The sequence below is a fragment of the Bos taurus genome, chromosome 28 (assembly GCF_002263795.3).
Source record: "Bos taurus isolate L1 Dominette 01449 registration number 42190680 breed Hereford chromosome 28, ARS-UCD2.0, whole genome shotgun sequence".
NCBI classification, from domain to species: Eukaryota; Metazoa; Chordata; class Mammalia; order Artiodactyla; family Bovidae; genus Bos; species Bos taurus.
Genome location: NC_037355.1, coordinates 26,105,427 through 26,128,666, shown reverse-complemented (window position 1 = coordinate 26,128,666; position 23,240 = coordinate 26,105,427). Strand labels below are relative to the sequence as shown.

Below are 23,240 nucleotides of genomic sequence, written 5' to 3'. Positions count from 1 at the left end.
TTGTACAGTTCTTCTGTGTATTCTTGCCACCTCTTCTTAATATCTTCTGCTTCTGTTAGGTCCATACCATTTCTGTCCTTTATAGAGCCCCTCTTTGCATGACATGTTCCCTTGGTATCTCTGATTTTCTTGAAGAGATCCCTAGTCTTTCCCATTCTGGTTACGTGACAGGTAAAGTTTGCATCTGGGCTTCCCAGGTGGTTCAGTGGTAAAGGACCTGCCTGCCAATGCAGGAGATGCAAGAGACACAGGTTCGACCTCTGGGTTGGAAAGATCCCCTGGAGTAGGGCATGGCAACCCACTCCAGTATTTTTGCTGAGATAATCGTATGGACAGAGGAACTTGCTGGGCTAGAATCCATGGGGTTGCACAGAGCACTCATGACTGAGCATGCACACAAAGTTTGCATTGCTCAGAAGCTTCCCTTCAAAGAAAGGGTGGGACCCTGCCTCCCCTTCAAGGTAGCCTCTGATGTCCATTTGGTGTTGCGGTCTGGATCCGGCCACTGTAAGGAGGAGACGTGCCCCCTTCCATCCCTCCGCACCTGGTCAGGATCCAGGGTTAAGGTTGATCTCTCCCCACACCTTAAACGCTCCTCACTCTCCTCTCTGAATGCACAGCTTGCCTTCCTGCTCCTTCCTCAGCCAAGCTGGGGAGCACTTGGCAGAAGCCAGGATTATAATTGTAAGAGTTGGGAGCCAGATTCTTCTAGAGTTGTACAGACTTTCCAGAGCAAGAGCACATGACTTCAAAAGAATAACATGATATAGATTTTTAAAAAATATCTCTGTGAACTGCCAGTGTTATTTCCCAGAGTCAGTGTACATTCAGTCCAGTGAGTCATCTGCCCCTTCCTCATCCCCACTCCCTGAGGTTAAAAACAGAACATCATGCTCCTGTCAACACCTCCAAGTTCCAATCAGCAAAGAGCAGAGCAGGGGGTGATGCAGTCAGGTACTGGGAACTAGAGCCACATGGAGACCCGCCGATCAGAACCAACGCCGGTGCACTGCTGAATGGGTGAAGCCACAGCAATGTCCCTGAGGCCACAGTGTGCAAACTCATGAGCACCTGAGGGAGAGGAAAGTCTCATTCCAGGAGGGCTGACACCAGCTTTTAAGTCTGAAGGGCGATGAAGGGGACATTCTGGGCCCCAAAGCCCTGGGGCACCCCTAGGTGTCCAGAAGGGAGTCTGGAGGTATGGCCCGGGGATCCCCCTCCAGGCCAACATGCCAGGAACCCACTGCCCCCTGCCCTGTTCACGCTGCCCCCGGAAGCCCAGGCCTCCCTGACCATGTGCCCGGCTACCCTGTGACAGCGCCTATAGATATGTGGGGAGCTGGCATCCACTCAGCCCCCTGTACCTGCTGGGGGCGCTCCTGCGTCTCCACGCCAGGGTTCACGCATTTCCTCCCCTACTTGGGCTGGCTGAAGTGGCAGACCCCTCTGCTGGAGCCCCCTGCTGGTGCTTGACCCCCACGAACCACCCCCGCCCCGGCCCAGGGTCTCCACTGGGCAGAGGTGTCCATGTGCCAAGGAATGTGGTGACACAGGCACTGGACCCAGCTCCTCTCACTGCACCTCTGCCCACTGGGGACATTTCCCCCTTGCCTTGCCTACCATGTCTGCCATACACAAGCGGATGGCAAAGACGGGGGTGCGGGGGGTGTGGGGGGGGCGGGGCAGGAAGAAGCGCTGGGTTGAGTTGGTTAAGTGAGCTGGAAAGAATGAGCAGGCAGGCCCAGGGCAGTCTTGCTGCCACTCAGCTACCTGAGGGTCAGACTCTCTGGGGATGCTTGTCTCCTTCCCTTCTGTGCCTGCCCAGCCCCCACCAACCTCGGCCTCACCCCCTCAGGCGGATCTGGGGGCCTCTCCTTCTCCTCACCAAGGAGCCCAGTGCAGCTGGGCTACTGGCTGTCTTCTAACCCCCGGGGTTAGTGACTCAGGACAAACGCCAGCTGTGCAGGCCATCGTCAACAGTGTTGATCCCTGCCTTGCTTGTGGCCCGCCTCACAGAGGTGACCCCAGGACTGCAGTTGGACTGCCCCATGCAGGGGACCCATCTGCCACTGTCTCCAGTAGGCCCACCCCTACTGGAGCCCTCGGACTCTGCAGCAGCCGCTGCTTTGCCTGTTCTTCCCTTTACCTGGACTCCCTTCACCTGAGCTCCTCTGAGCCTCCTGAGGACAGAGCATGGCATCAGTTTGTTGAGTGACTGAGTGAAAGTGACAGAGACAGAGGGAGGCAGAGCAAGTCTGCCTTCTGACACTGTTCTGGTTTGTTTGGAGTCAGACTATTTTAAAGATATATATATATATATTTTTTTTATGTGGACCATTTTAAAAGTCTTAATTGAATTTGCTATAACATTGCTTCTGGTTTTTTGTTTTGTTTTGTTTGCAGTATCTTAGCTCCCCAACCAGGGATCAAAGCTGCAACCCTGCATTGGAAGGTGGATTATTAACCACTGGACCACTCGGAAAGACCCTATACTTCTTAGGTTAAAATAATTCTGGTGCCAGCACATGCTAGTTCTGCGACCTTTGTCACATGACATAACCTCTTTGAGCCTCAGTCTTCTCATCTGTAAAGTGGAGATAACAGGAACTGCCACGTTAAGTAATTATGAGGATTAAATGAGATAAAGTGATAAAGAGCTTACACCAGTGCCTGGCACAGAGTAAGTCCTTGATACACATTGTTGCTATCATTATTAATTTATGTCCTCCAGCCTTATCCAATACTACTGCCCTGGACAAGAATTATGGCCATTGCCAAGTCCACAGTTTGCTCCCAGGAAGTACTCACTCCCGTGGCTGGAGGAAGTCCGTCAGGACATAACTTCTGACAGTTTGTTTTAGGTCCCAACCCTGCCACTTCTTAGCCTTGTATCCTTGACAGATGTGCTCTGAGCTTCAAAGTCCTCATCTGGAAACGTGGTCATGTTGAGAGTCTTAATCTCAGAGAGAGGCTGGGAGGATGGAGTGAGGTGTGCAGGGTACGAAGCAGGCAGTCAGACAAGCTGCTGTCAGAGACCATCCAAGCTGACTTGATGGTGGACAGGAATCTGCTGGGGAGCAGCTGAGAGGCTGGTGGGGCTGAGAAGGAGTGGGGGCACCAGCCAGGGAGTGGGCGGCTGGGTGGCTCTAGGAAGAGCTGAGGGCTGTGTCCACATGTCAAGGTGTCTGACCTCCTAGTCTCTCATGCGGGCCACGGCCCTTCCCGTTTACTTCTCCTTTCCAGCAGAGCGGCACCGGCATTCTTTCAGCACCACTGCATTGGAAGCTTCACTTGGGGTCCTCCAGGACAGAGCAGGCAGAGGAGGACCCTCCACTGTGTGGGGGGCAGGGAGCCCCTGTGTCTCTGGCACACGTTGGGCCAGAGCTCACCCTGGGAGAGGCGACAACTCCCAGGGCACAAAGTCTCCAGCAAGGCGCACCCTTGCCCTCGCTGCCCTGAGCAGTGGCTTTAGCGGCCAGACGGCTGCCGGTACAGGTAAGGTCATAGAATCAGAGCTTCCTTCTCCCACCCCCGGGAGCCCTCCCAGGACTTCAGCACTTCCACAGAAACATCCTGCATTCTTACCCCTCCCCCGCCAACCCTGGCCAGCTTATCCAAAATAGAGCCCTGGCCTTCCCTGACAGTGGTTGAAACTGTGCTTCCACTGCCGAGGGTACGGGTTCAATCCCTGGTCAGGGAACTAAGATCCCACATGCTTCATGGAGTGGCCAAAAAATAAAAAACCAAAAAGCAAAATAGAGCCCTACCTCTTTCCTCTCCACCCTACTCCCTTCTGTTCTGCCTTGTCCCTGAGTGCAAATGGGCTGGCATTGGAAGCCTCGGACTCTGTCTTCTAGCTGTAGACCTTGGACAGTCTCTGAACATCTCTGATCCTGTCTCCTCATCATTGAACTAGGGATTACCACAGCCCGACAGCCCAAAATGCTTGGTGGGAATATAAGTAATACTGTCCTAAGCTTGAGGTATAATGCCATCTGTTAGCAGAAATTCATGCCAGGGTCGTCACTGGTTACCCGGGCTCACGAGTTCAGCATGGCCTCGACCCCTGCTTTGCCTGTGCCTAACCAGAGGCCTACACTTGCCATTCTGCCTCTGCAGTCTCACCACCTCTCAACCTGTACCTCCTGATGTTCCGTGTCTTCTCTCAGCAGGACTGGTGTTGCCTCTTCCTGGCTCCTCAGCACTAACTCTCCTCCCCCTGCAGCTCCGTTCAGCTGGCTCATGTCACACCCTATCTGAGAAACCTACCATGCATCTTCAGCATGTCAGCCAACTCCCTCCATAGCCCATCTCCCCCATCCCGCCTTCCCATCCTTTTCTCTTCCTCCATCCCTCCACACGAGCTTGCTATAGTCATTCTAGATTATTCCTCCCTTCCCACAGTGGGAAACACTGTCTCTACACTTGTATTACACGGTTTCTGTCACTCACCGTGTTCTTATAAAGGTTTTCATTTACTGACATCTCACTGGTCTTGCGAGGCCTGCCTCACATGCCACTTCTTCCAGGAAGCCTTTCCGGATTCCTCTCTTCAAAAGCATCACTCCCTCACTTTCCAAATGTGATGCTTATGCCTCTGTGGGCACTTACCTAACCCTGGACAAAGTGAGGTCCCCGTTTACCCTCAGTGGGCCAGTGTCCCCTCGCTGATGCGGCCCACAGGCAGCCTGTTCACCTGATGCCAGCCCCTGTATGCCAGCTAATTTATTGCCCTACATACTTTCCAAGGTAGTGTACTATAAAATTTTTAAATGTTTTATTTTTTGTGGTTTTCATGTATCGTTTGTGTTTAAAGTATTATAAACCTATTACAGTACAGTACTGTATAGCCGATTGTGTTAGTTGGGTACCTAAGCTAACTGTGCTGCACTTAGGAACAAACTGGACTTAGGAACGTGCTCTTACGACATAACTCGTTCGTATGTGCGGGACTTAAGTGTAGCACTACTCAATACCCCACGAGTCTCCACTCTGCTACTGACAAATATTTAGGTTTTCTTTCCCTTTGGGCAGCGGCACACACAGTGCCGAGGTGGACCCCTTTTCCTCTTGTATGCACGTGTGAGTGTTTCTCTAGGGTGTGGCAAGAGCGGGGCGGCTTTCTACACTTGACCAGATACGGTTAAATTGTTCTTCACGGGTGTCCACCTCTCTTCACAAGTGAGGAAACTGAGGCCCAGAGACAGGGCAGTGGCCTGCTTAGAGCTCTCAGGGTCCAGGACCTGTTCCCAGTCCAGGGCCCTTCTGGGCGCAGCACACTGCCTGTCTGGAACCCCCATTTCCTTATTTTTATTTCTCTACAAATCTCCGCGACCACCCGGGTGGGCGTTATCAGAGCCCATCTAGAAGAAACACATTATCAGCATCCTCCAGGCGGCCTGGGGGTCTGGGAGTGCTTTCGAGAGGAAATGGGGAAAAAATTAACTTTAGAGAATTCCCTGGGCAGCTCTAAACCTCCTGCTGAAGGTCTTGAGAGGGGAGGCGCTTCCAGGGGGCCGGGGCGGGTTGGGGGCAGTGTTTTCTTAGAGGGCAGCACCTGGATCCCGGCTGTGTGGGCCTTCCCAAGCCTGTTCCCTGATCCTCCCCTTCTCGTGAGGGCCAGGGGCTTCGGTGCCCTTTCTAAGGCCACAGCCAGCCCTCTTCTGGGACAACCTGGAGCTGAAAGAGGCCACAGAGACTCCAGGACCTGCCTTTGTCTGAAGCCCAGCATCCAGGCTTTATTGAACTACTTGTCTAATAGCTAAAGCACAGCATCGCTGCTCTGGCTTGACTGCAGCTCCCTTCATCTACAGCCTCTCCATCCAAATGCCATCAGAGGAGTGGCAGCTGGGTGTCACGAGGGAGCCTGCTGGAAGACTGGCAGGAGGGGAGACTTGGGGGGTGGGCAGGTCACATTAGGGGTTTGGGCCTTTATACTGGAAGGGACAGAAAGCGCTGAAGGTTAAAGCCTAGTTAAAGCCTTGTTGTTTAGTCGCTAAGCTGTGCCCAGCTCTTTTGTGGCCCCATGGACTGTAGCCTGCTAGGCTCCTCTGTCCATGGGACTTTCCAGGCAAGAACACTGGAGTGGGTTGCTACTTCCTTCTCCAGGGGATCTTCCTGACCTCCAGGGGTTCAGGTATTGAACCTGAGCTGCCAGGGAAGCCGTAGGGTGATGCATTAAGTTTAAAAAAGACCATGCTGACTTCAGGCTTCCCTGGTGGCTCAGGTGATAAAGAATCCACCTGCAGTGCAGGAGATCTGGGTTCGATCCCTGGGTTGGGAAGATTCCCTGAAGGAGGGCATGGCAACCGACTCTAGTATTCTTGCCTGGAGAATCCCCATGGACAGAGGAGCCTGGCGCGCTGCAGTCCTTCGGGTCACACAAAGAGTGGGACATGACTGAGTAACTAAGCACAACAAGCACAGCACATGCCGACTTCTGGGTGACAGGGTATTGGAGGAGGCCTGTTAGGGGCTATCGCAGCAAGTCAGGTGAGAGATGGTGGCAGACCGATGATGGTGGTAGTGGAAGTGGAGGGACTGGCAGGGTGGTAACCTGAGACTTAGTGATCTAGGGGGTGGGAAAGAACAGGTAGTCTTCAGGCTGGCGCCCAAGTTCTGGCCTAGGTGTGCTAACGGCGCCATTCCCCAGGAGCAGGAATACTGGGAAAGGGCCGGGTGTGGGGAAGAGACATTGGCTTCAGCTGTGTGTCTTTTGAGGATGGGTGGCCTGGAACACATCCAGGGGGAGATACCAAGCAGGCTGCCTGGTGGCGTTCATAGGCAGGGAAGGTTCTCCCTGGCGGGAAACCCACAAAGGCTCCTCTCACTGAGTAAGTGCCTCACACTGAGGACTGCACCTGTAGAATCTAAATCAAATCACTGACGCTCATGGCCAAGGAGAAAGCTTCACAGGTGTACACATCTTGGTCTGTTTTCACTTCTCATTGGAAGACAAATGACTTGTCCCAGTAGGTGGTTTTGCCTGGATTATACATTGAGCACACACCAGGCAATATGTTACCATAGTAACTTAATAGCAGAACTAGGGTGGGAGAGAAAGATGGAAGGAACTGTGGGGATACTGTAGCAGGTCTGGAGGTAGAAATGGAGAACAAAGTTATAGAGGCAGCATGAGCAGATACACGCAGGTGAGACACTGGTATACAGGCAGGTGAACAGCCCGATTTTACTGAACAAAAAGGAGTACAGCACGTGGGATGCTGATCAGAGACTAGGCTAGAGAGAGAATGTGGACTTACCATTGGAGTGGGGGTGTTTACAAGCACTAGGCAGCCATGGATACTTTCTGAGCAGAGGAGTGGAACTGACAGAACCCAGCCACCGATGGAGAGCAGTGGGCATGGGAAAGGGAGCATTGATGTTGCCACAAGAGGTTGGAGCCTGAGTGGGAAGTCAAACCTGCAAAGTCAGGAGGAGGAGGTGGGACGGGGGTGGGGAGAACGAAGCTGACTCAGCATGTGAAAGCAGAACAAGGGAGAGCCTGAACTGAATAGCGGGGTCTCTTCCCAGACTGGTCCTTAGGGATGTGTTTTAAAGAATAGCCAAAATGACTCAGAATTAACCATCAGTGATTGGCATGTAAAGCAGAGTTTCTGACAACAGTATTTCTTTAGTTTAAATGTTCTCCCTAACCATCAGCTCTTTAATCCTTTTCTTCACCAATGGCAGCAAGGAATATTTTGGTCTGAATTCTCCCTTTTCTGGGTTAGCCAAGTCTGACCTAAGGAGAACTGAAAAGAAACAGACAGGAGGTGATGGATCTGCTCTACTGCAGTCCAGTTTGGGATAGAAACTCTGGTCATAGCTCTGATCTTGTAAACACCATGAGGCTCTTGTAGGTGAAATCTGGTGCCAGGACAGACAGGGCCAGGCTAGACAAAGGAAAGACTTCAGGACATGTGGATGCCAGTCCTCAGCACCTATGGAAAATAACCAAGCCCGAGAGGCAGTTTCAACCTTCAACACAAATAGCAGCACATGAGAAAATAAAGTTCTGTCCACAGAATCACAGACTGTGTTGCTGGAAGGGGTTTCTCTGCCTTCCACATCCTTGCTAGTTTGGGCTCCAGAATATGAATTGTACCAGGTCACATCACCATGTCCCCAAACTTTCTCTGACACTACATCTTACTCTCTGTGGGTAACAAAGCCAGGACACAGACCTCACTGCCTACGACTCCTATACCCATGCCAGACATCATTAAATGACCTCCACACTTTCTGCTGGGCCTGGATGCAGCCTCGGGATCTAACTCAGCACAGTCTTGCAGGCAGACATTACCAATCAACTACCATCCTCAGGATGACAATCGTTTGCCTCCCATTGAACAGAGAGAGCCAGAATGCCTCAGCCTGTCTCTCTGTTGTCTTTTTCCACCTGTGTTTCCCATCACTACTTCTATGCTCTGGCTTCCCTCAACTGCTTGCCATTTCTAAACAGACATGTCTTTTTCTCACTCCTTGAGTCTTTGTCCATGTCATGACTCAGCCTGGAATGCCCTCTGTGCAGACTATTAGTGCTTCCCCAGGACATGCTCTCCCATAACAATAAATCTGTGTCTGGGCACACAGCCGCCCAGCATTAAACACTGCCCAGCCTCCCCTGGACCAGAAGGCAACCATGTGCTAAGTGTTGGCCAATGAGATATGAAGGGAAGTGATGCATTTTTAACTATTTCCCCAAGTTTTGCCTTTAAGGGTTTGGGCATATACTCTCCTGGGCCCCGTCCCTTTCACAATGGCCATTTGATGGTGAGAACAAAGCAGCGCCAGCGGCCCAGAGACAGAAGCCACATGATGAAGATGGGAGGCCAGCCTTCCAGCCAGGACCACCATCCCCTGGCTGCTAGGGAAGAGTCATCCTCCTCCACCTCGTTGAAATCTCTGTATTTGGTGGGGGAGTGTGGGGAGGGTGTCTTCGGTTATGGTGGCAGCTGAGTCTGTACTCTATGTGCCCTCCCATCTGCTTCTTGTTCTTTACAACCACCTTCCAGCACCACCTCCTCAGTGGAGTCTTCCCAGAGCCCCAGGCTCCTCTGGGATCCCCCACACTTCATGCACACCTCCCGTTGGCAGTCCTAAACCGCAGGATGTCTGTGGCCCCTCCCACCATCCTGGCTGAAGGCAACTTCTCTCTCCTCCATCCCTCCCCTGGACCAGTGCTGGTGATGGCGTGAATGCCCAAACCTGATCATATCACCCACTTGCCCCTGCTCCTAAAGTGCAGACCTCTCAGTCTGGTGGTCAACATGTGACTCTGACCTACTCTGAGCCTTAGAGATGAGGCCCAGCCTGTGAAGTGATCTGATCCAGAGGCTCAGCTGGTCACAGCTCCCTCTGTGTGTGTGTGTGACCGCGGACTGTCCCACCCGCTGCCCGCCCCGCCCAGCCCCAGCGTGGCGGGTCTCAAGTAGCTGCTTCCTTGCTGACTGGAGCCTATATTGTCCTGCTCCTGGTTTGTTACTGAGAACAGGGACAGAGAAAGGGGAGTTTGCCTGAGCTGTGTATTCTTCTCAAGTGGCCCAGGAAGTCCCACGACCTTTATATCTGTTCCTGAGACCCTCCTCCTGTCCCACCAGGCAATATGGTTTGCAAATTGTCCACACCTATTCCTCTGAACTTCTGGCCACTGTGACCTTTCTAACAAGGCTCGACTTCTGGCATCCCGTCCCAGGCTGCACGCCCATCACTCCCGGGGCAACCAGTACACGCAGCCCAGAAGCAGGATGCGGCCAGATCTCAGGCAGCAGATGGCTATTTTGGGACAGGGAGGATCCTGGGAGGATGCTGGCGAGGTCAGAGTAGGAAGGGAAAGAGGTGGCTTTTCTGCCCATGATTGTGTGTCCCAAGCCCTCTCTGGATGCCGCCCAGGGGCCCGAGGCTGCCACAAGGAAGAACACACCCACCACAGGGCTCCAGCCTCGGCCCGGCTGGCCACAGAGGCAAACTGAGGGCAGGCACAGGTCTGGGGCTCCAAATCCTGTGGCCATAGTGGGCAGAGGGAGTGTGTGCTTGTTTGTTGTGTCCTAACAGCAAGTGACTTCGGCATCAGGCAAGACATCGAGGGGTCTCGGAGCAGAGAAGGTGTCAAAAACCAACCGGAGGTCAGATGGAGAACACCAGAAAGAATCTAATCATCCAGGAATGATAATTGATAATAATTTAGTGAATATTCACTGAGCATTTACTATATGTGGAGCACAATATTAGATATTGGCAAAAAAAAAAGTGAATGTTTTGCCTTGTATGTGACACTTGACAATTACGTAAGTCCTCGTCTGCAAGTATCAGGAGACTAAAAGTGGTTGTAAAGTGGTTTATAAACTCTGACCCTAAGGAAATAGTCGGAGAGGCATGATTCAGGTACAAAAATGAGAGCGGTATTCTACTGACTATGGGAATTGCAGACATTTCAGAATGCCTAACTCCATTGTGCCAGCTTCCAGTGTTCTGGGGAAGGTCATCTGTCCACGTCAAGTGTTCAGTACTGTGCCCGGCACAGCCTGGCTGCCCAGTGAGGGGCAGGGGCAGTGACTAGTATTACTCAGCACAGGTTGGCCACGTGGCCCAGGCTTTCGTGCAGAGGAGATACATTTACCATGGGGCGGGAAGCCTCAAGTCGGGCAGGGGGATAGGTCCAGGGACTGAGAGGGACCCAGCCTGTCCTAGGAGATGGATTGTATTCTGCAGTTCTGCTGTCCGAGACACCTCTATGCAGCCCTCACATCCTTCTCTACTGACTCTCCAAAAAGCTGGGAACACACCTTACTCTCCTTCTGATTTTGCCTCAGTTCGGGGCCTTTAAATGCTCCTGGTGTTGCCCACCTGGCTCTGATCTGTACTTTGGGCCAAACTGCCCTCTAGGGACTTTCCCAACACTCAGGACACCCCCTGAACATGTCCCTGCTCACTCTCCTCCCATCTCCTGGCCGAATCAGTCCCTGCTGGGGACCCTTCCCACAAGGACCTGCATACGCCCTTCCTCGCCTCCAGAATCCCTGAGCCACTCACGCTGCGTCACGGCTTCCTCCTCACCAGCCAAGAGCTGAAGCAGTACTCTTCTAGATTCTTCCTCCCTCCTGTGGCATCCCTTCCTAGCTCCCAGCTTCCCAGGACCACCTGAGCCATCCTCCCTCCTGTGGCATCCCTTTCCTAGCTCCCAGCTTCCCAGGACCACCTGAGCCATCCTCCCTCCTGTGGCATCCCTTTCCTAGCTCCCAGCTTCCCAGGACCACCTGAGCCATCCTCCCTCCTGTGGCATCCCTTCCTAGCTCCCAGCTTCCCAGGACCACCTGAGCCGGACCCTCCCAAGCACAGAATGGATCCCTCTTGGTTAGGTCCCCACTTTGATGGCAGGCAGGATATGAGACACCCTATCAGGCACGGAAGGGAAACAGCCAAGCCTCTTTCTGCCTGTAAATGTGCCTCTGACACCAGGACACAGTGTCTGATAAGGATTTCAGTGATCTTTAAAGTGCTAGAGGAATTGAACAGAAAAAAAAAAAAAACGAAAAACTAGTAGTTCTAACTAGGAATCAGGAAAGCGCTAAGTACTCTCCATGGAACTCTCTGAACCTCCGCCACATGCCTGCAAGATGAGTATTACCCACATTTCTCAGACAAGACCATCGGGGCAGAGAGAGGTTAATAACTCCCTTGAAGATCACACAGCTGGTAAATATCAGAGCTGGAATCCAAATCTCTATGTTCCCTGGCTCCAAATCTCCTGCCATTCACCAGCTTTCTGTAGTTCAAGCAAGAACAATTGCAACTGACCAGGAATTATGAGGATGACAGACACCATGATCTGCAATCTGGGCTGCCTCAGAAACCCCAGTGCACACAGCCGCTCTGCCCAGGCCCCATCAACACAGCTTCATCTTCATCTCATCTCATTAATCTTGGCATTCTCTTCCCAAAAGCTATCCCAGATCCCAGGGCTCAATCTCCGGGGCCCCAAGGGAGGGAAGGCGCTTCCCAGGGCTCCTGGACACCCTTTTAATTAACCCAGACGACCCTCTTCTGACTGAGGCCAGCTGAAGCCTGTCACGGTCTCACCAGCTCCTGTGCCACCTGAACTGTGACTCCCAGCTGTGACTCAGCCCACTCACCCGCCAGCAAATGTGGTCTCTCCATTTCCCACAAGCTCAGCATCTGTTGGCTGCTCCTCCCTGGCTTGGGACCCATGAGTGCCAGCTCCTCAGCCCCTGTGCTCAGCGGAGGGCCTGCCAGAGCACCCAGGGAGTGTCCTGCTACAGTGGGCATCTAGGGGCCTGACTCTGAGCCAGCAGAGACCCGGAGCGGGGTGAACCCTCTGCAATTCCTTGCAAGTGTTACCTGCCTCACACACCCTTGTTTGGAGCCTCCTCCCTTACCCCCAAAGGGGTGCTGCCCATTCCAGTTACTCATGGGGATAATTAAACTTGCCCATCTGTCTTTTTCGTAGCTTAACAACAATGGTGGGCAACCTGGAAAAGTCTTCATGGACCATGACTCGGAATCCACATTAGATTGGTTAGCTTGATCACACCACATCACCCAGCAACCTCAACCTTGTTGGTGAGTGTGTGTGTGCGTGTGTAGCCTAGACACCAGATAGTGAACACACAGCCCCCTAAGCAACCTAGGTGGGACCGGCAAAGGTTTTCAATCATGGGGTAATTCATTCATTTGGGAATAAGTGTCTTTGAACTGATTCTATCGGGCGCAGGTGAATCAGAGGAGCCGGGTCCCTGTCTTCAGGGGCTTCTTTCAACTCTGGGCGACATTGCAGAATTTGCCATTTTCATTATCATATATGATCTCACAGCCTGGTGTGCACAGTATCTGGCCCATCGAAGAGTTGAGGAATAAATGAAGCTTGAATAAGTAAATGAATGATGGATGGGGATGGGGGGCCAATCAATGGGAACACGGGAGGCGAACATCGCAGACTGTCATTCCCATTTTCCAAATGAAAAGCGACGCTCTGAACAGAGTGTGGTCTGGCCACTGAGAGGGCCTCTGGTATGTGTCCCTGTCCTTGTCACCCCTGCATAGGGCTCCTTACCTGGCGGGCAGTGACATCCTGGGGATGTCTTCAGGGTCTCCCGGCGCCTCCGTGAGTGGAGCTTCCATTTCTGCACGAGGAGACAGAGAAGAGGGGTCACTGGGGGTCGTAAATGCCAAGCCCTGGAAAGCAACTAGGGACTGAGGGGAGGGGAGGGGGCTAGTGAGGGGGATGGGGGACAGGGGGTCTGGCAGGGGCACTGATCCTGGATCAAACACTGGCCACCAGGCATCTGGGTAATCAGAAGCAGATGGAGAGGTCCCATCTCAGTCACCTCGGGGTCTGATGTCTTTGGAGAGCTCTGAAGAAAATTAACTTGAGCACAAGACCCTGTAAAGCAGTTTGGCCTTCCTGCACCCGACCATCATGAGCACAACAACCTGTGCTTCTCGGCTTTCTGCTAATTGCTTCCTGTCTACTTCTGAGTGTCTATGCATCCCGGGGGCAGGGACAGTGGCCCCTGTTCTTCTGGTGTCACTCACAGAGCCAGACACAGGCAGGACCCCTGTCCCTCCATCAGACCCCTTCCTCATCAGCTTCCTTACCCTTCAGCCAATCTGGAAGGCACCAAAGACATGGCAACAAGCAGACTGAGATGCCTGCCCAAGGAGCTGCCATTTCCGTGGAGATGAATGGATGACACATACACAGCTGCCAGTCCAGACACCTGGAAAGGGCAGGTGCTGAGCACCCTCATCCTCGCCACCACCAAGGGAGGGAGCTGGAGGGGAAGCCAGAGGTTAACAGGTATGCTCTGGGGCCAGACTGCTGGACTCATGGCCTTTCTCAGACCCTAAGCTGTTAACAGTTCCGACCTCATAGGTTACTGAGAGGATCAAAGAGTTTGGTGCATAGAAAGAAAGGTGCCTGATCCCCAGGAGGCATCAATAAGTGTTAGCTATGATTACACTTTCATGGCAAATAGAAGGGGAAGAAGTGGAAGCAGTGACAGACTTTATTTTCTTGGGCTCCAGAATCACTGTGGATGGTGACTGCAGCCATGAAATTAAAAGACACTTGCTCTTGGAAGCAATGCTATGACAAACCTAGACAGCATATTAAAAAGCAGAGAAATCACTTTCCTGACAAAGGTGTCTATAGTCAAAGCTATGGTTTTTCCAGTAGTCACGTACAGATGTGAGAGTCGGACCATAAAGAAGGCTGTGTGCTGAAAAATCGATGCTTTCAAACTGTGGTGCTGGAGAAGACTCTTGAGAGTCCCTTGGACAGCAAGGAGATCAAACCAAGTCAATCCTAAAGAAAACCAACCCTGAATATTTGTTGAAAGGACTGATGCTGAAGCTGAAGCTCCAAAACTTTGGCCACCTGATGTGAAGAGCCAACTCACTAGAAAAGACGCTGATGCTAGGAAAGATTGAAGACAAAGGAGAAGAGCGTGGCAGAGGATGAGATGTTTGGATAGCATCACCAACTCAATGGACATGAATCTGAGCAACTCTAGCTGATAGTACAGGACAGAGGAGCCTGGAGGGCTACAATCCACAGGATTGCAAAGGGTCAGACACGACTTAGCAACTGAGCAACAACAATAATTACATTCCTTTTATAGGTAAGGGACCTGGGCTCAGAGAGGAGGCTGACCTGTCAAAACCATGGTGGAGGAAGGCTGAGATCTGGACCCGTTTCTCTGCGGCTAGGACTGCAGTTAGAAGCCAGTAGCCCCAGAGTCAAATTGGCCCCTAGATATATTTTATTTGGTTCCAAAGTGATTTTTGTTCAATGAATTTGTCACCAATCTTTTGAAGAGGCTGATTTCACATGAAAGTCCGTGTTTCTAATTTCCTTTGAACAAACTGGAAGATCTAGCCACCCGGGGCCTCTACTGCGTGGATGGCTGTGACTGACCGTCCTGTGCACTGTGGTCCCCACTCCAACACGCTGACCGGTTATGATGCCAGCTGGCTCCTCATAAGCGTCTCCCCAGCACTGGCCTCCTCCCTGTTGTGCAGTTCTGCCACTCAGGGAGAGGGTAAAGGAAGTCACCTGGAAGGTGTCGTAGGTTTGGTGTCACCTCTAGTTTGGCGGTGGAGACAGAAGGTCAGGAAATCTTCCCAAGGATTCCCGTCAAACTAATATCTGCTGAGCCCCCGCTGTGTACTGGCACTGAGCTGGGTGCTTTCACACAGGGAATCTCATCTAGTTTTCATAATCAAACTCTGCGTGCATGCTAAGTTGCTTCAGTAGTGTCCGACTTTGCAACACTATGGAATGTAACCCGCCAGACTCCTCTGTCCATGGGATTCTCCAGGCAAGAACACTGGAGTGGGTTGCCATGCCCTTCTCCAGGGGATCTTCCCAACCCAGAGATCAAACCCAGGTCTCCTGCATTGCAGGAGGATTCTTTACCTTCTGATCCACCAGGGAAGCCAAATAGTGATCACATTTCTTGATGAAGGAAAGTAGGCTCAGGCAGACCAAGTGACTTGAACTTGGACTGGTATGTGGTGGATATGGGATGAGAACTCAGGCCTTTTGATGCAAAGTCTACTACATGCTGATGTATACACATTCCCCTGGCGGAGGGAGCTCAGCCCCCGTGTGCGTATGTGTATGTGTGAGTGTGTGTGTTGGGGTAGAGACACGCTGTGTTGAAGGGGAGGGCAGAAGAGGACAGGAGGTCAATGCATATAGGAGGAGAAGGGCAGGAACAGCCCTAAGGGGAGCCCCTCACTCAGAAAGGGAGGCTGGCACACAAATACTGGGGAGATGAACACTGAGGTGGGCACAGAGTGGCCACTGGGAAAATCGAGGACATCGCAGAATGAGGTCTGGCGGAAGGCCCTGTGATGCCCAGCTCTGAACCCAGCTCACTAGCACCACTTTTCAGAAAGGGACTGTGCATACCCACTTCCACATCCCTTCCCACCAAGGGAAGGCTCTCCAAGGGGCTTCTCTGTGGCTGTGCGTGGCACACAAGTGGGTGTGTGACCCAACTCTGCTAAATGAAGGAGCTGGTCAATGGCTAACAAGCCACTGACTGAGTGTGCAGCATTTTGGCTCTAGGTTGCAACCATTAGGGCTGTCACTCATTCAATAACTGCAAGATGCCAAGCACAGGTTGGACCCTGGGGATGGAGCGAGCAGCCCAAGGTGGACAGGAGCCCTGCCCTCCTGGGTTCACCTTCCAGTGAAGGAGACGATGAACAGAGAAGCAGATGAATGTATAACCCAGGCGGTGATAAGTGCTATAGAGAAAAGTAAACCAGGGTAAGGAGACAGAGAGTGACAGAAGGTGGTATTGTAAACTCAGGGTTCAGAGTTCTTTCTGTGCAGGGCACATTTGAGAAGAGAGAACTGGCTGAAGTAAGGAAACGAGTCAGGAAGTGATCTGGAGGAAGTGTGTTCCAGGCAGAAGGAACAGCAGAAGCGAAGCCTCAGAGACAGGGCTGCATGTGGAGTTTTCAAGGAAGAGGAGAAGGGACAGTGTGGCAGGAGTGACTCGGGCAAGGAAGGAAGGATAGGAATATGGTGGGAAAGGCAGATCATTGGGGTGCTGGCAAAGGCATTGAAATTTAGGACACAGATTCGTGACATTTCCACAGCTTCTTGACAGCCATAAAACTCCAGAGCTAGTACAGATGCTGTGGTGAGCCATCCAGCTCTCGAGGTCAGGCTCATCCTGAGCTGTGGGGTACAGTGGCTGCTGACAGCTCAGCCCCTCTCTAGGAACCACTCTCAGCTGAAGGAGCTGCCTTGACCAGGGTCATATCCATGCTCCCCAGCAAGGCAGGCCACAAACAGCCCCATTTAATAATAAAGGAAACTGAGACTCAGAGAGAAAAGGGGATTGCTTTGAGCAGGTAAGCCACAGAGGGATTAAATTCCAGGTCCTTCACCTTCAAGTTCAATGTTGTGGTGGTGTTGCTGTTCAGTCACTAAGTCATGTTGGACTCTTTGCGACCCCATGGACTGTAGCCCACCAGCCTCCTCTTATGGGATCCCCAGGCAAGAATACTGGAGTGGGTTGCTATTTCCTCCTCCAGGGGGTCTTCCTGACCCAGGGATCAAATCTGTGTCTCTCACGTCTACCTGCATTGGCAGGAGGATTCTTTACTGCTGAGCTAACCAGCGAAGCCAGGTTCAATACTTTGGTTCAATTCATCCTGTATATATGGCTACTGCTCCTTAGTCGCTTCAGTCGTGTCTGACTCTGTGTGACCCTATGGACTGCAGCCTGCCAGGTTTCTCTGTCCACGGGATTCTGTAGGAAACAGTACTTGAGTGTGTTGCCATGCCCTTCTTCAGGGGATCTTCCCGATCCAGGGATCGAACCCAGGTCTCCTTCACTGCAGGCAGACTCTTAACCGCTGAGCCCCCAGGAAAGCCCTGGTTCAATACTTTGGTTCAATTCATCCTGTACATATGGAGCTCCTACTAATTGCAAGACTACAAAACAGAGCACAAGACAGTCCCCATCACCAAAGGAGTTTGAACTTTATGTGGGGGACATGTGTTGAGTAGCGTCCAGCTGGTTGCAGACTTTGAGAGCTGAGTGGGTGACGGGGGTTCTGTGCCCGGGTAAGGGTTTGGCCCAAGGCAGCCAACCAAGGGCCTGAAGCAGAGGAAGCATGTGGTCAAATCTGGGTGGTCTGACAGCATGTTGAGAAAGACCAGGACAGTGAGAAGGTTGGAGGCTGAGGTTCCTCTCTGGAGGCTGTCAGTCACGCATCCAACAGAGAGACACTGGAGGTCGTGTTTATGGCCTGGCAGCTTGATAGAGAGTGGCGGATGAAGGGAAGTGGGTACACAGGAGAAGGAATGGACAGGGCACAGGATGAACTTGGTGTGGGGGTAGGGCCTGGGCCTCAGCAAACATTTTCTGTGAAGGGCCAGTTACTAAATATCTGAGGCTGTGTAAGCCATACGACCTCTGTCACAACCACTCAGCTCTACTGTGTAGGCGAAAGACAAAATAAGCACGGCCGTGTTCCCATAAAAACGGATTTACTAAAACAGCCTTCCAATGGGATTCAGTGCTTGTTTGCTCACCTCTGATACAATCTTTATGCAAACATGCTGTTCTTCCTCCCATCATAAAAAAAAGAAAAGAAATGAAAAATCCTCATGGACTCTACTTAGCTCTTTTCCTAGAAAAACTCCCTGATGGAGGGTGTCTTCCTTGCTCTCCCCTGGACCACTCCTACCAGGCTCTTAGCCTCTTTCCTGGCTTGATCTCCAGGAGGCCTTTCTGTAATAGCTTTGCTAGCCTTCCTCCTTGTTTCATTTTCTCCTTCCAATTTTGCTGTCGTTGTCATTGTCTTATTTAGCTTACCTATTGCTTCCCCTTTCCTTAGAAGGCAAGCTATACAAGGACACGAATATTTTGATCTGTTTCATTCATTGCTATTAATATATTCTCAGTGCTTACAGCATGGCCCGGCAGCACATGATAGGTGGTCAGTAAACACGTGTTGCTCAGGAGATCTCATGTAGTTCTAGATTTCTGATCTGTCTTGTAAATGGGAGGATGGCTGCCCCTTTCAGGTGGGCATGTGCTATCCAGACCACCACAGTACCCTCCCCCTGGCCTGCCTCACTGCCTTAGGCCACTAGCCTGGCCCCGCTAGGCATCTGAGTTTGAGACTCTTGGTTTGAAATCCCCACGCTGAGGCTCTGGGGCAGGTGTAAAACTTTCAGAGTCCCTGGGGTGGACCCCCAGCCGCCCTGGACAGAGAAGCCTTCCTGCTTCACCCGTTGGCAGCTAGGGCCTCCTGGAATGCCCCTCATGGCCAGAGCTGAAATACCACCTGCCTGATCATTGCAGCTATTAAAATGCCTGTATCAGTATCAAAGGGAAAATGCCAAGTGGCCACTCGCTCTCCCCAGAGAATGCAGCTCCGGTCTGGCCTGGGGTTTAGGGCCCGTTCCCTCCCTGAGCCCAGCCCCAGGGCTCTTAAAGGGATCAGGCTCCGCCTGGGCCTTTGTAATACATGGGTGTGTCCATGTAATACATGGTGTGAGGGAGGGAGCCCAGAACAGAGGCCAGGTGAGCTCCGAATTCCATAATAGTCATGACCTTGAGCCTGGCACCTCTCCCCAGAGAATCTGCAAAATGGGGATATTAGCCACCTGCCAGGAGACCCAGGTTTGATTCCTGGGTCAGGGAGATCTCTTGGAGAGGGAATGTCAACCCACTCCAGTACTCTTGCCTGGAAAATCCCACGGACAGAGGAGCCTGGTGGGCTACAGTCCACGGGGTCGCAAAGAGTTGGACATGACCGAGCAACAGTAACCTCTCAAGTGTTGCTGTGGGAAGTGCCTTGGAAACCAAGAAGTATTTAACAGGTAGACTTATTAAATAGGAGTAATATTAATAGTAATAGCTATCCGTATGGAGCTGTATATACCAGGCACTCTGCTAAGTGCTTTAGCATCTAATAATTAATTTTTGATATTAGTGTATGACTCCCATGAAAACCCACTGCCCTTGGAGGCTGCAATGGGATTCCATTTGGGGTTAGCGCATGCCCCAACCACCCCACCACCACCCCCCTGCCGAAATATCACTCTGTATGGAGCATGTGGTGTTGATACAGACTGGAGCTGCCTTTGGGACTGTTAGGACCTTGGGGTCTAGTCCCAGCATTCCCACTAACTGCAAAGCAAGAGGTGTTACCCCTCTGGGCCTTGGTTTCCTCATCCATAGAACAGGAATACTACTAGATACCACTGGACTACACAGGACAGCTGGAGGGATAAGATGAGATGAGACCAGAAAATCGAAAGAGGGCTCCAGATGTGCGGAAGGGCGAACACCTGCTATGCCGGCCTGTTTTTCTTAGTGACCAGATGAAGGCCACTTCTCTCTTGAGCTGATGCCAGGCCTGCCTCCTCCCACCTGCCACAGTGAGGCTGGCCTGGCCTCATGTACTGCTGCCGACACGTGGTCCTACCCCTCCACCTCCTGGGAAACTCAGACCCCTTCTTCCTACAAGGGGGAGGGTGAGTGAGGGACCTGTCTGCTGCCCTGCCTTTTGACCACAAGAACGAGAAGCTGAAAGAAGGATTTGCCCATTGAAATGACCAGGCTGGGCAAAGCTCTGTGCCAGCATCTGACTACAATGCCTGGCACAGAGTGTGTGCACCATCCCAGCTGCTGGAGCATTCTCCTTACCTCATGCTACAGCTGCTATGGGGCTGGTGCCCTGCTGGAGACTTGAGGCGGCCCTTTGAGGGCAGGGCCTGGTCCAGTGTCACTGATCCACACTCGAACCAAATTACTTACTTTTAGGCCTGCCTCCCCCACCCCCGAGGATTCATCCCTGTGGTCTCACATGGGCTCTGGCCTTTTCAGATAGAAAAGAGGGCTGCTGCTGCTGCTGCTGCTGCTGAGTCACTTCAGTCATGTCCGACTCTGTGCGACCCCATAGACGGCAGCCCACCAGGCTCCCCCATCCCTGGGATTCTCCAGGCAAGAACACTGAGTGGGTTGCCATTTCCTTCTCCAATGCGTGAAAGTGAAAAGTGAAAGTGAAATCGCTCAGTCATGTCGGACTCTTAGCGACCCCATGGACTGCAGCCCACTAGGCTCCTCTGTCCATGGGATATTCCAGGCAAGAGTACTGGAGTGAGGTGCCATTGCCTTCTCCAAGAAAAGAGGGCAAGGGAGGGCAATCCAGGGAGAAGCAAAGGCTGGATCCCAGAGAAGGCAGGAGAGGAACAGAGGGATTTGTTAAGGGGACGGGCCCGCGTGTGGCTGCCTGCCCCTGAGCGCAGGCAGCTCAGTGGGATGAAATCAAAGTGGAGGAAACCGAGACACTCAGCCTACACCCACCCAAACTGGACTCGCCCTGTCTGCTCTGGGAGCCTGTGTGCTGGGGGCCAGGAGCGGGTGCCCTGGGGCAGTCTGAGAAACTGTCTTCTTCCTTCCTCCCCCGTTCTCTTTGTGCAAGGGACTTGGCGTCTGATCACAGACTACCAGGGCCACAAAACAGGGGACTCTCTAGATGCCATGAGCTGCTGCTGCCTCCCCATTTCACCAGAATCACAGAGAGATATTGCTCCAGGCTCTGCAGGCCAGAAAACTCGGGGACAGAGGTGCACGCCCCGGTGTGAACTTTCCAGCCTTCGTATGAGAAAGTTCTTCCAGCTCAGCTATGACTCTGCTGCAGCCTCAGGAGACAGGAAACAGGATGGGCACTGGGTTAGCACGAGGCCTAGGACCTCCAGTTTCGGGGGGCCTGAGGTCATCCCTGCACCCAGTGCAGGATGAAGCAGGGTCCCCCACAGTAGAGTGGGGAGGGGCTGGGGGCAAGAGTGCTGGGACGGAGATCAGACCCTCTCCCCAACTTCTCTCCCTCTCACGAGTGGGTATCAAGCATCTTTGTTTGCTGCTGCTGCTGCTGCTGCTGCTAAGTCACTTCAGTCATGTCTGACTCTGTGCAACCCCATAGACGGAAGCCCACCAGGCTCCCCTGCCCCTGGGATTCTCCAGGCAAGAACACTGGAGTGGGTTGCCATTTGCTTCTCCAATGTATGAAAGTGAAAAGTGAAAGGGAAGTCGCTCAGTTGTGTCCGACTCTCTATGCAAAGTGCTGGGGACCCACATGTGAGCAGAGCAGACATGGAGGCTGCCCGCATGGGGCTTACTCTCTAGGGAGGGGCACTTAAGGGCCTCTAAACCACACACATCACCGTGAAGCAGCCCCTGTCATCAGAGCTCTGGCAGGAGAGGTGAGATGTCGAGAGCCAGTCCAGCGGCACTTACTAGGCTGGTTCATCATGGGAAAGTGACAGCTGAGCTGACATCTGAGGATGCGCAGCAACCTACCAGGGGAGGGGCCCAGGTATGGGGGAAACAGCTAAGATCTGATATAATAAGGTGCTTCTCGGAAACCAGGCAGTAGTCTTATACTCAGCGCTCAAAGAAACCCACCCATGAACGAGGAAACTGAGACAGACAGGTGAATTAACTAGCACACGGCCAAGAACAGCAGAGGCAAGGTCTGAACGTGGCTCTGCGCCCATGAGCCTCTCCTTGTGCCTGTCCTAAGTGAGGGGGTGAGTAGGGAGATTGACTCTTTTCAGGAGACTGCAACTTCTATTCCTGGAGTGCCAGGCGCTGCTCAAAGCACTTGTTTTAACTTTCTTCAATCCTAAAAACAACACTCAAAGGAGGGCGATACTCTTACTATCCTTAACCTCATTTTATAGAGATACAGGCCAAAGCACAGAGAGGTTAACCCACTTGCCCAAGGTCACACAGCCAGTCATTTGGCTGGACTCTAAAAGTAGAAGGTGAGCCATGAGGCTAGAGAGGGTGGCAAGGGCCCCCCTCATGGATCATAGTAAGAAGCAGTATGAAGTCACTAAAGGGCTGTAATCAGAGAACTGGGGTAATCATACTTAGAAATTTTGAAAGATTATCCTGGCTGCTGTGCAGATGATGAAGGGGGCAGGGCAGAGTGAACAGGGGCAGATGGGTGAGGGTCTCCCATGGCCTGGGAGAGCCAAGGGGGGCTCGAGGCAGGCATGATGCACAGAAGGGGATGGCTCTGTGGGGGGCTGAGAAAGTTCAGTCTGTCCTGGAGTCAGGACGTGCGGTGCTGAGTGTGCAGAGGAGGACGTCCTGCTTAGCTGAGAGACGCTGAATATGAGGTGCTTTCAAGACATGCTGGAGGGGTGGGATTGCAGGTGTAGGATGGATCTGGAGCTCTGAGGACATGAAGAACACACACATTACAGCCAGAGCTGTCTAATCATGGAGCAGCCAGCTGCATAAGGCAGTGACCTCCCCGTTACTGAGGGTGTGTAAGTCTGAGAACCAGGGGTGTTTTGGGGATTCATTCCAGCACATGACTCCTTTCCTTCTAACACTCTGATTCCATGAGTAGGGAGATGCTGGAGGTGGCAGGACCACCCTCACTTCCCATGTCACTTTCAAAGTCTCCCCCTCCCCAGCTCCCAGGAAAGTCACTTAGGCTGTTTCTGGGAAAACCCGAGCTAATGCCCCTTTAACCAGCCCCTTCTTCATCCCTGTTCCTGTCCTGCCTCACAGGCCACCTTGTCAGAACATGATCCGATGCAGAAAACCTCCAAGTGGTGGCTGAAGAGGCACCTTCACGGGGCGTCTGTAGTGTACCAGGAGACCTCAGGTGTAAAGTCCCGAGGATGGCAGAGTCCCACGTCCTGTGACAGCCTTTGTGGG

The 23,240-nt window shown here is 52.5% G+C and overlaps 1 protein-coding gene across 1 annotated transcript in view; it reads right to left on the bottom strand.

Moving 5' to 3' along the window:
- The window catches only part of COL13A1 (collagen type XIII alpha 1 chain), a 152,386-nt gene that overhangs the window by 119,385 nt on the left and 9,761 nt on the right, over window positions 1-23,240 (bottom strand). The window contains 1 exon segment of the mRNA NM_001105433.1: window positions 13,073-13,142. Within this exon segment, the coding sequence (NP_001098903.1) occupies window positions 13,073-13,142 (70 nt within the window).